At 34.2% G+C, this 11,042-nt stretch overlaps 8 protein-coding genes across 8 annotated transcripts; 6 read left to right on the top strand and 2 right to left on the bottom strand. All coding sequences in view use genetic code 12, as the record gives it.

Moving 5' to 3' along the window:
• Positions 1–366: 366 nt before the first annotated feature.
• J8A68_003595 (uncharacterized protein) lies at positions 367–1,212 on the top strand (the record flags this gene model as incomplete). Its single annotated transcript, XM_049407468.1, has 1 exon — positions 367–1,212. One exon carries the CDS (start codon positions 367–369, stop codon positions 1,210–1,212), a length of 846 nt encoding a protein of 281 aa, XP_049263144.1.
• Positions 1,213–1,732: 520 nt separating this feature from the next.
• Positions 1,733–2,614, top strand: J8A68_003596 (aminodeoxychorismate lyase; the record flags this gene model as incomplete). The annotated part of the gene is made up of 1 exon (XM_049407469.1): positions 1,733–2,614. One exon carries the CDS (start codon positions 1,733–1,735, stop codon positions 2,612–2,614), a length of 882 nt encoding a protein of 293 aa, XP_049263145.1.
• Positions 2,615–2,715: 101 nt separating this feature from the next.
• On the bottom strand, positions 2,716–3,648 carry SER2 (phosphoserine phosphatase; the record flags this gene model as incomplete). Its single annotated transcript, XM_049407470.1, has 1 exon — positions 2,716–3,648. The coding sequence occupies one exon, from the start codon at positions 3,646–3,648 to the stop codon at positions 2,716–2,718; it is 933 nt and encodes a 310-aa protein (XP_049263146.1).
• Positions 3,649–4,853: 1,205 nt separating this feature from the next.
• On the top strand, positions 4,854–6,194 carry J8A68_003598 (uncharacterized protein; the record flags this gene model as incomplete). Its single annotated transcript, XM_049407471.1, has 1 exon — positions 4,854–6,194. The coding sequence occupies one exon, from the start codon at positions 4,854–4,856 to the stop codon at positions 6,192–6,194; it is 1,341 nt and encodes a 446-aa protein (XP_049263147.1).
• Positions 6,195–6,222: 28 nt separating this feature from the next.
• J8A68_003599 (uncharacterized protein) lies at positions 6,223–6,567 on the bottom strand (the record flags this gene model as incomplete). The annotated part of the gene is made up of 1 exon (XM_049407472.1): positions 6,223–6,567. The coding sequence occupies one exon, from the start codon at positions 6,565–6,567 to the stop codon at positions 6,223–6,225; it is 345 nt and encodes a 114-aa protein (XP_049263148.1).
• A 419-nt stretch (positions 6,568–6,986) lies between these two features.
• On the top strand, positions 6,987–8,108 carry PDR17 (Pdr17p; the record flags this gene model as incomplete). Its single annotated transcript, XM_049407473.1, has 1 exon — positions 6,987–8,108. The coding sequence occupies one exon, from the start codon at positions 6,987–6,989 to the stop codon at positions 8,106–8,108; it is 1,122 nt and encodes a 373-aa protein (XP_049263149.1).
• Positions 8,109–8,421: 313 nt separating this feature from the next.
• J8A68_003601 (uncharacterized protein) lies at positions 8,422–9,882 on the top strand (the record flags this gene model as incomplete). Its single annotated transcript, XM_049407474.1, has 1 exon — positions 8,422–9,882. The coding sequence occupies one exon, from the start codon at positions 8,422–8,424 to the stop codon at positions 9,880–9,882; it is 1,461 nt and encodes a 486-aa protein (XP_049263150.1).
• A 1,003-nt stretch (positions 9,883–10,885) lies between these two features.
• On the top strand, positions 10,886–11,042 carry J8A68_003602 (uncharacterized protein; the record flags this gene model as incomplete). Its single annotated transcript, XM_049407475.1, has 1 exon — positions 10,886–11,042. A coding segment is annotated over one exon (157 nt), but the record flags the coding sequence as incomplete, so codon positions are not given.

Here is an 11,042-nt window from a genome sequence, read left to right on the forward strand (position 1 = left end):
AAATATTACCATGAATTGCCAGTTATTTGCAATATTTCGACTAATTTTAAAGCAAATTATCTAGTCCAATAAATTTCTTTCCTGTTATTGATTTTCCAACCAATATCAAGCTCCCAAGAAGGAAGCATATTGACCGTATTTCATCAAAATATACCAGAAGGTTTTTGCAACCAATCCTTCCATTAAAATTCGTAGCCAGCAAGTGACACCTACTATATGCAGTCCCATCGAATTGCAATTTATTTTTATCATTAATACACGACTCATAAAACACTCAACCAAAAAACTCTTTCACGAGTCATCCATCCATCGATCTAAAAGAAGCTTTACATAGATTAGCATAGGAAAGATAACTGTTCTAAAGCCATGACTGTGACAGAAATTAAAGGGTATCAAATATTACCCCTAGCTTTACCCGAATCTACTGTATCTCATTATGTTTACTTCAAGAAACATGATGTAAAAAACTCAAACACATCGAATCGATCAATATTTATATTTAATTTACCAATAGGCACAGATTTAACTATTATCAAGAAATATTTCCAATCAGTTGCTATTGGTGCTACCATAGAGACTTTCACATCTTCATATTTGACCGATTATCCTGAAGATGTTTGGATAAATTTATCTAAATTAACCAGTGATTTAGAAATATCCACTGAAAAGGATGATGCAGTTGCTAGTAAATTACCTAAAAACTGTGGTATTGTGACATTTATCGACAAGGGTTCATTCACCCTTGCGTTTAACGCATTAAAGAAATTATCTTCGAATCAAACTACATCAAATTGGCCAATCCAAACATTTGATTCAAATTATTATTTAAACAAATATCATTCACAAATATTAGATGTTGAAGAATTATCTAACCAAGTTTCAGAATCTTTAATAGAATTTGATCGTAAAGAACAAGAGTCTATTGAACAATTACAACAACAAACTCAACTAGTCGATGAGGATGGATTTACATTGGTTGTTGGATCTCATAGAAAGACAAAAGCAGGTATATTGGGTAAGCAAAAGCTTGCATCTACTGTTGAAGCTGATAAGGCAAAAGCTAAGATGAAGAAGAAGGAAAAGGAAGATTTCTATAGATTCCAATTAAGACAACGTAAGAAGGAAGAAATGAATGAATTATTGAGGAAGTTCAAGTTAGATCAAGAAAGAGTTAGATTAATGAGAGAAAAGAAGAGATTTAGACCTTATTGAGTGGTTTAGCGTGTGGGATCTTTTTATATAGAGATATATTAATTTGTATATTATTTAATAGACTGTACTCTACTGGAATTAGCGATATTTGGTTGCAAAAAATATGATCTCTGCAATTAACTTATTGAAGTAGATAGAAGGAGCAAGACTTGAAGAACATATAGCTGCTTGGATTTGGGGAAGAGTTTCACGGTTCCATCTTGTTTTACGCGTTCAACCCTGTACCAGCCCTTTTGGAAGCGGCTCAAGTGAGTGGAAATCACCACAAGCTTCCATTCGTCTGTGCTTCGAAGAATCACTATTGCCAACGTACATTAAAATATACTCCGAAAGCTTGAAAACCTCTTCTTCTAAAGCTTATCTTGGCTACTTTGCTTCTTTCTTGAGAAAAAGAATGTATTTTTGTGGCACTTACTTGGCATTCGCTGGTTCCATTAAATTTCTGGAATAATTCTAAAACTAAATTTTTCTTCAAAACAGACCAGTTTCTTTCCTTGAAAGGTGGAATCACGAGAGTATCATGACTAGCAATTCATCTGCACACCATAAAATCAAGTCGATTGATGAAGTAATCACCAGCATCCATGAAGACTATATCCAAAAAGATTTTCCAAAACAGTATAATCACGATTTCGAAATCCTTTCAACGATACGATATGACCCATTATTATCAAGAATACCACCGATGATTTATGACGAAATATCCAGTGTTAATTTCTTCTTATTATCTGAGCATATCGAGAGATTGAAATTCACATTGGCATATTTCCATCATCAATTCAAAACAACTATGGATTTTGAAATTACTGAACTGGGTCTATTGGAACAATTAATCCGAGCAATGAAATATGCTCAAAGACCAGTCATGTTACCTTATAAATATAGAGTATTAGTAGATCTTTCCGGGAATGTTCGGGTCGAGATTCATGATACTGATCATAGAGACGATTTATTAGCTGGAATGTTTCCATGTTTGGTCGATGAGACATTAATGGGAATGAGTAATGTCGATGAGGTTTGGGATGTATATATCGACTCTAAACAAACATTGATATCACCATTCACGTCATTTAAAACCACAAAAAGGGATGCATATAATGAAGTCAGGGCAAGGATATTACCTGGCTTAAGACCAGGAAAGGAGGAGGTGTTGTTATATAATACCCTGAATAAACTTATGGAAGGGTCTATAACAAATGTTGCCATAAAGAGATTTTCTGATGGGAAATGGATAACACCATTATTGAGTTCGGGGTGTCTTTGTGGGGTAACTAGAAGTTTCTTGTTAAAGAAGGATTTCATAGAAGAAGATTCGATAGATATTGATGATTTACTTCCTGGAATGGATATATTGTTGTTTAATGGAGTAATGGGAGTAGTCAGAGGAAGAATAATTGGATAGATGTTAGAGGGTAAAATGATTAGATAGTTACTAAGAGTATAGTCTTATGATAAATTATGTCTATGTTGTATCTATTGTTGAAAATAATCCCTATACGCTATTTATTCTAATAATTTTTCAATTTCATTGTCTGAATATCCCATGATATATAATACATCCAGTAAAGTTTCAGTATTCAAGCACGCAGGTGCTTCTAATTGGACCTTTGGTTTGGCGTTCCAAGCAATCCCAAAGCCAGCAACACTCATCATCTTCAAATCATTAGCTCCGTCACCAATTGCAACGGCATCTTTAGGATCAATATCATTCTTTGCAGCAATTTCCAATAATAATTCAGCCTTTTTATCCCCATTAACAATAGGTCCAATGGTTGTACCATCTAAATGATTATTTTCATCAACTCCTAAAGTATTAGCAAAGGCATAATCTAAACCTAATTGTCCTTTAACATGTTCAGCTAAAGGAATGAATCCACCTGAACAAACACCCATTATTATACCTAATTTCTTCAATGCCTTACACAAATCGGGTATACCTTTTGTAACTTGGATTTTTTCTTTTAATTCTTCCCAAATATTAGAAGCATCTATTCCTTTTAATAATAATACACGTTCTGCCAATGATTGGTTAAAATCTAATTCCCCATTCATTGCTCTTGTGGTGATTTCAGCCACTTTATCTTCGATATCTGCATATGCAGCAATCAATTCAATAACTTCTTGATAAATTAAAGTAGAATCCATATCAAAGATAAATAACTTTTTATTCTTTCTAGTTGCCGTTGGTTGAATGATAATATCAAATCCCTTAGGTTCTGAATGAAGATATTCTTTGATTTGTGCTCTAGTGGCATCTATATCTTCAACATCAAAATAATAATCATGTGCTCTGTGTGATAATTTATGACTGGTAAATGCTGAGATTGATAATTCTTCTTCTATGAATTTTTCAATCTTTTCAAGAGTAAAGGTTCTTAATGCATCTTCATGTGATATAACAGTGAATGAACAGTTAGTTTTTGAGCTAGTAGTCATGTTTAGGGTTAATTCTTAGAGAAGAGTGGAAAAGAAGAGTTGAGATTAGATTATCAAATCATGAAAAATGTGAAAATTTTCTGAATGCACGTTTCTTTTGTGAAGTCAGAAAAAAAGAAAACCCAATAATATTTGAACGACACAACGGTCTTCTTATCTGACGCGTTCCGATTTCACTTTTCGCCTTATTTGACCATTGGAGAAAGAGGGTTTAACGCATAAGCATTGGGATGCGGAGCCAGCCACTCCGACTTGGAAGCCGATTTGAAGATTTTCATCGGACTACTGTGTCTAGAGCAGCGAAGGCTACGAAAGAACGGGGCCCGATCCATAGAGCCCCGCGTAGCGGCCGACCAAAATTAATAATAGAGAAGAGGAACAACGTACAGTTGTCGCAGCGAAACAATTTCCCGAGATTCAGTATGTCAAACTGCACTCATTGAGTAATCATCCCATTTCGGTACAAACCTTATACTGAACCTCGCGGAAGCGCGATATAAAAAAAAATCTAGCCAGAAAAGACCAAGCTTGGTGAGGATGTTAGACAGGAACGTCTTCAGTTTGCGTTGGAACTCATTAATAAGGATATGGGATATTGGAGGCAAGTTATATTCTCGGACGAATGCTCTGTGGAAAGACGCTCGAGGAAAAAGCCAAAAATGGGTCTTCCGTAATCCTAAACAAAAATGGGACCACAACAATAGCAGCCCATACCATAACACTAATGTTATGACCACAGCGGACCGATTGAATTTTGTTATGATCACACTTTTGTTTGCCATTTCACAAGACCCATTGTTTTTTTGACGCAAAATAATTTACCTCCAAAAGTTCCGGCCCTTATCAATATGGTCCTTGCGCAAAGTGGAGACGCATCTGTTCAACTTGTGAACAAACCTTGACCTTTTTCTGGTTAGACAGTTTCTTATACAATACCTCAGCAAGACAGGGTTTTTATTCATACCGTCAAATTACGCTTTGAGCGAAATTCGTCATACTTACTCTTCGGCCGCAAAAAGTATAAGTTCATCTTGGTTGGCCTTTTGGTAACCCACATTCTTAGAAAGAAAAAGGGTTAATAAAATTTTACCAAAGAAAAGCGCAAATGATTTTTTTTTCTATGCCATTGAAGACGCGGTTGTAAAAAATTCAAAACAGTAGCATAGAAAATCATCAAGTTTCTAGTACATCTCATTAACAACAATATGTCAACTCCACTGTCATCCAATGAACCGTCTGATACAAATGGTGCAAACACCAATGCCCAACGAGCAGGCAATTACAACAAAGCATTCGATGAACAAGAATTGGATAACATTCATCCGCAGCTAATAATGCAATCGGCAACATTGGGCACTGGAAATCAACAACAACAATCAGAATCAGATGATCTGGCATCAATTCAAGAAGACGATCTTTTGGTTAATGAATCAGATATGGAAGGATCTGACAACCAAAATGATAGCGCACTTTTCGTGAATGAAGAACTGGCTTCTCCCCCATCGGAGAATAACAGGGGCGATCGAGGTGTAAATCAAGCAAATAACACTCGAATAGGCGATAATAGTTTACATACACAACAAGCACAAACTAGGGTTAATGAAGGTCGACCTGGAGAACAAGTGAGAATACTACAGTTTCAAAACCTGTCATCAGATGAAAATGTATCAGATAGCTCAATAGATGATGATAGCACCGATGATGAAGTAATGAACGGAGAACCTCCACTTAAACGAAAGAAACTAGATGAAGATCTTCGAGTGGTTCATCCAAGCAATTATACCATGATAACCCAAACAAAAGCAATATCGGAAGGACGTATAGATCGATTCTGGGAACCTTTAGAAGATATGAATGTAAAGAGTCTAACGAATATTCTAAATTTGTCATTAAATAAAGCTCTTGATTCATTAGGTGGTGCAAATACGGGAGATTCTGGACTTAATCGTAATATAACTACTCAAAAAATCATGCAAGCAAAGGAAATTTTATCCAAAACTTGGCTAGATATGAATAATCCTCAATCATTCTTGGCCAGATCAGTAGTATCCAAGTTCCCATTACCAGGATCGGTATTAACTGAAGGTATTGTAACTAGGCATGTTGGAGAACTTAGGGATGTATTAAATTATGAAACATTGATACTGAGACAAACTGCTCTAGAGGCATATCTACTGGCAGAGATTGAACAAGTACAACAATTAGAATCAGTGTATAATGAATTAGAAACACAATATTTGGCTGATAAACGATATTTAATTCAATTATTGGGAACTGTAAAGACAGATATAAAGGAATTAGAACTGGATATAAAAAATAAGCGTCGACAATTGCTGTTACATAATTTGAAACCAAATCCTGATAAGGGGATAAATTTATTAACAACCACTAAAAGATTAAGTGATTTTGATCCTGATAAAGATGAAGATATAAAACCATTACTTGAAAATATAGAACGAAATTTAAAGAAAATATCTACCCCGGAAACAAGGTCTTTAATTGAATTGAATGAAAAATTGGAAACCCTTCATCATTTGTTTAATTGAGTCCTTCAAACTGATGCCTATCGTTTCTTTATACAGATATCCAATAGATAGATATAAGTAGTATTATTGATTCATTATCCTTATCTTCTTCTACTTTTAATGTAATACATCCATCTTTAGATTGTTCCCAAACACCAGCATAATCCGACAGAAGATCTAAATCAGCATCGAAATCATTCTTCTTCTTAATATTTGTAAATTGAACTATGAATTTATGTTTTGATGATTTTATTTGAAGACTTTCAGCAATTTTGGAAATCAATTCACTTGGCGATACGGTGGAATTATTTTCTTTGATTAATTCAATAATGAATTCTTCTGTGAATGGAATTTCCCTATCAGTGGATCTACTAGTAACAGATACACTTGTCATGTTTAATTAGGCTTAATTGATCTGATGATTAATGTTTGTATGCCTCACGATTCCCCGGTATCATATGCCACATTATTTTCACAGGGCAAGAAGTAGTGGTGGTGGTGAAAGCGCGCCGCACCACCGTAAGAGTCTTTTTTTCTTCTGGTTCAAAATTTAGGTCGGAAGAACAGAATCAAATCCGTGGTAAAAAAATTCCCGTTCCCGTGCTAAATTTAAAGTTTTGCGTTTTTTCTTTGATGCGTCGATCGCGTAAAAAATCTTTTTTTTTTCCCACTGTCTTAATTCCGATCATAATTATAAATTAATTTTTTTCCTTTCTTTCTTTTCTCACTTTTCACACACAGCAGGTGACATTAGAAGACCAGCAAATAGCCGCCCAACCAAAAGATTATAGACATATATCGGGTAAGTACAAGATGATGAAGTTTTTAAAGAAGAAGGAGCAAGATGGTCCTGCCGATGACTATACTGACTCAACAACTGCTCAAAGTGGGGCCGATTCCGAATCAATTTCTTCAAAAGCGACTTCGGTTACTAGCAGCACTACCAATTCATCCATATCAAATAATAAAAAAGGATTAATAAAATGTCATACTCCATTTGAACAACCAATTAATCCGATAAACCCACCTGTATTTGACTTGACTGAAGAACAATGGGAGAAGTATGACACGGTTTTACGTCATTTTGAAGAATACATAACTAAAGAAATCCCAGTCGGTGAACATCATGATGCAATGACTCATCCAATGTTAGAAGAAGAATTAGCATGGTTGACTAAAGAATGTTTCCTTAGATATCTTAGAGCTACGAAATGGAAAGTAGATGCTGCAATTAAAAGAATTGAAGAAACCATAATTTGGAGAAGAACATTTGGTGTCATAAATATTGCTAATCATACTGATCCTAATAAATTAATTACCCCTGAATTAGTGGCGGCTGAAAATACTACTGGGAAACAATTAATTGTGGGATATGATAATGAAAATAGACCTTGTTTATATTTACGGAATGGATATCAAAATACTCCTCCAAGTATGAAACAAGTTCAACATTTAGTATTTATGTTGGAACGAGTTATACAATTCATGCCACCTGGGCAAGATGGATTAGCATTATTGATTGATTTCAAACAAGCACCGGCTCATATGAATTTATCGTCAAAATTCCCTTCACTTTCTATATCAAAACAAGTTTTACATATTTTACAAAATCATTATCCTGAAAGATTGGGTCGTGGGTTGTTTACTAATATTCCTTGGATTGGATATACTTTTTTTAAAGTGGTTGGTCCTTTCATTGATCCATATACTAGACTGAAAACGATTTATGATCAACCATTTGAGAATTTTGTGCCTAAAGAACAATTGGATAAGGAATTTAATGGAATGTTGGATTTTGAATATATTCATGATGTTTATTGGCCAAAGATGAATGAAATTGCCGAAAAGAAGAGAGAAAATTATATGAAAAATTTTAGGAAATTGGGTTCAAAGATTGGATTAAGTGAATATGATTTAAGATTAGAAGAGGAATAGATTTTGGCAGGATAGGTGTGTTTATAGTATGGCTAGAGTAAGGTTTTTTATTAGAAAGGTTTTTTTATTTTATAGAATTTTAATAAAAGTTTGTATGATATTGCTAGGCAGTCATTCTCTTTTATAGTCATTTATCGTTTCAAGACGATATCTATTTGCGTCCTACGACTATCAGCTTGACAACCACACACACGACAAGATCAAACCATTTTCTTGCATCCATTGCAAACTGTTGCGACTATAAAAAAAAAATATTAGTTCCCCATTTTCCTCCTCATCTCAAAATCAAGATTCACCAAGTTAGACTACAAACATGGCGAAATCAACCTGGTTTAGAGGTCCACCATGCGGCACCTCCAACTGTCGATCACGTCTCTATCGTACCACCGATGGGCTCACGATCTGTCAATTCGGACACGTCCTAGAAGGTGCCATCGAAATCAATGATGATCAAGATCAGGCAATCGTGACTACCAAAAGATTAAAACATGTTCAAATGGATGATAGGGGGAGCTATTCGGCCACACCACAAGTCGGTGGGAGTCAGATGAAGAGGGATGAGGGAAGGGTGTTTGGAAGAGAGGCGAAGGAGGTATATTTAAGGACGATACTGAAGTTGTTGAAATTGGAGTTGGATAAAATTGTGGAAGTGTTTGGATTTAGTGAAAATGTGGCGAATGATTTGGAAAATATTGTAAAGCGGAATTGGGTGAATGTGTTAGGGAGTGTACATAGAGGAGATGACCACGATGATGAGATAGAGCAGGAAGAAGAGGAAACAGAACCAAATGAGGAAAAGCATGAAGGTGTTGAAATGAGTGACAACAAATACAAAGATAAACAAATAGATGCACTTGATGTTATTGCGATTATATATTTATCTTTACTTGAAATACGAGCTTATCCGATATATGTTTCTGATATACTTGAAAAGATTAAAAGTAATGAGATTCCATATATACGAACATTACATTTGATCCCCAAGAAAATGTTGGATAAATTACCAATAGTATATCACAATAGATTACAGATGTTTCTGTTACCTACCAATACTCAAATATATCGTAAGATTCAGGTGAACTTGACTAGATTGAATAAATCAATGACAATTCCAATAGATTTTTATTTTCCTTATATTTTTCGAATATTAAGTGAAGTATTAATCCTACCGAATACTCCAGATTTATTCATGACGAGTTATGAATTACTAAAACTACTAAATATCAACGAATTTATAATCAATCCCTCGAAATCAACACAATTCTTATACAATTATCCTGAAATCTATCTTGCATGTATCATAATATTTATTGGTCAATTATCTTTCAAGACAAATCTTGCAAAATTTCTGAGTTTTCACTGGTTGAAAACGCTTGAAGAATATGAACTCCAATCATCATATGATACCAATGTTTTAAATTGGTCAGATGGGAAGATTAATAATTATTGTGATTGGTTATATGATAATGTTATTTACAAAAAACTGAATGAAGATTTGACCACTACTGAAAAGAGACTCTATCAAATATTTAATTATGAGAAGGAGGACACTAGTCATGAAAACAGAGTAGTTGAGAATAAAGATGATAATATATCCCTTGTCTATAAAACATTGATGAAAATGGATTGTCAATTGGTAGCAACAACAACAGCAACTGAAGAAGAAATTAATAATAAACTATTTATGACATTATCAACCATACTTGGTATCACTAGTAATGATTTAATTAAATGTTATGATTATGTAATTAAACAGATTAAAAAGATCAAATAAATTTATTCATCACACACAAATTTGGTTCAACGGGGTTTAGAACATTATTTTTTTTCCAAAATTTGCACCAATTGCCGTTAATATCCGAAATGCCCTACACTATTTACAGTACGTACAAAATTATTTTTTTCTTTTAAATGAAAATGTATTGATTTACGTAAATGCCTCTTAAGTCCCTGTTTATAGGGTCGCGATTAGATACACTAAACTTAATGAACGGCAATACGCGTAGATATATCAGAGATGAAACAATGCCTAACAATGAGCAGACTAATTCAACTTCTTTCCTGTCAAAAATAAAAATCTATTTCCCGGAGATTAGACACAACTCTTGAAGGGCATAAGAAACTTTAACCAAAATTAAATTAAATTAATTATTATTCCAATTACGGGAAAGCAAAAGTTGCCTTGGGGGAAATGACTATTTTATTTACCATTTAAGATTTTTGCCACCACGTTGAACAATCAGTTTATAGGTATTAATAATCACTTGTAATTAATAATCAAGACCAGATAGGATATCTTCCCTATCTTCCCTATCTTCCCTATAAATAAGGGGGAAATAGAGAAATGACATCAGATCCAAACCCATAGTAAAAATTAATTTGGTACGGGCCAAAAGGCTCAAAAAAATTGTGATACATTTTTGTCCAAAACGGAGTTTACAAATCAACCCCACAAGAAAAGTCATAAAAAAATATTCCGTCGAAAAACACTTGTACACTTACTCCCCCTTTTTTTGTGCAATAATTGCCAATTGTATAAAAACCTTCTTCTTCTTATAATATTCACTTAACTCCTTGTTATTGAGGAGGGGTATATTCGAATATAAATATCAATTGAATTCTCCCTGTTTTCGATTTTTCAATTTCTACTTTCTTCTTCCTTTCTCTCTTTAGTTTTCAATTGGAATATCTTAACANCCCCAAAGGGTTTAACCTATGAACAACCAACTGGTTTATTCATCAACAATGAATTCGTTTATCCAAAACAAAAGAAAACCATGGAAGTTGTCTCTCCATCCACCGAAGAATTAATTACCGAAGTTTATGAAGCTCTTCCAGAAGATGTCGAAGCCGCCGTAGTTGCCGCTGAAGAAGCTTACAACAACACTGATTGGGCAACTGGTCCTCCAACTCAACGTATGGATGTTTTACTCA

The sequence above is a fragment of the Hemisphaericaspora subhashii genome (genome assembly GCF_019202705.1).
Source record: "Hemisphaericaspora subhashii strain CBS 10753 chromosome Unknown scaffold53, whole genome shotgun sequence".
NCBI lineage: Eukaryota > Fungi > Ascomycota > Pichiomycetes > Serinales > Debaryomycetaceae > Hemisphaericaspora > Hemisphaericaspora subhashii.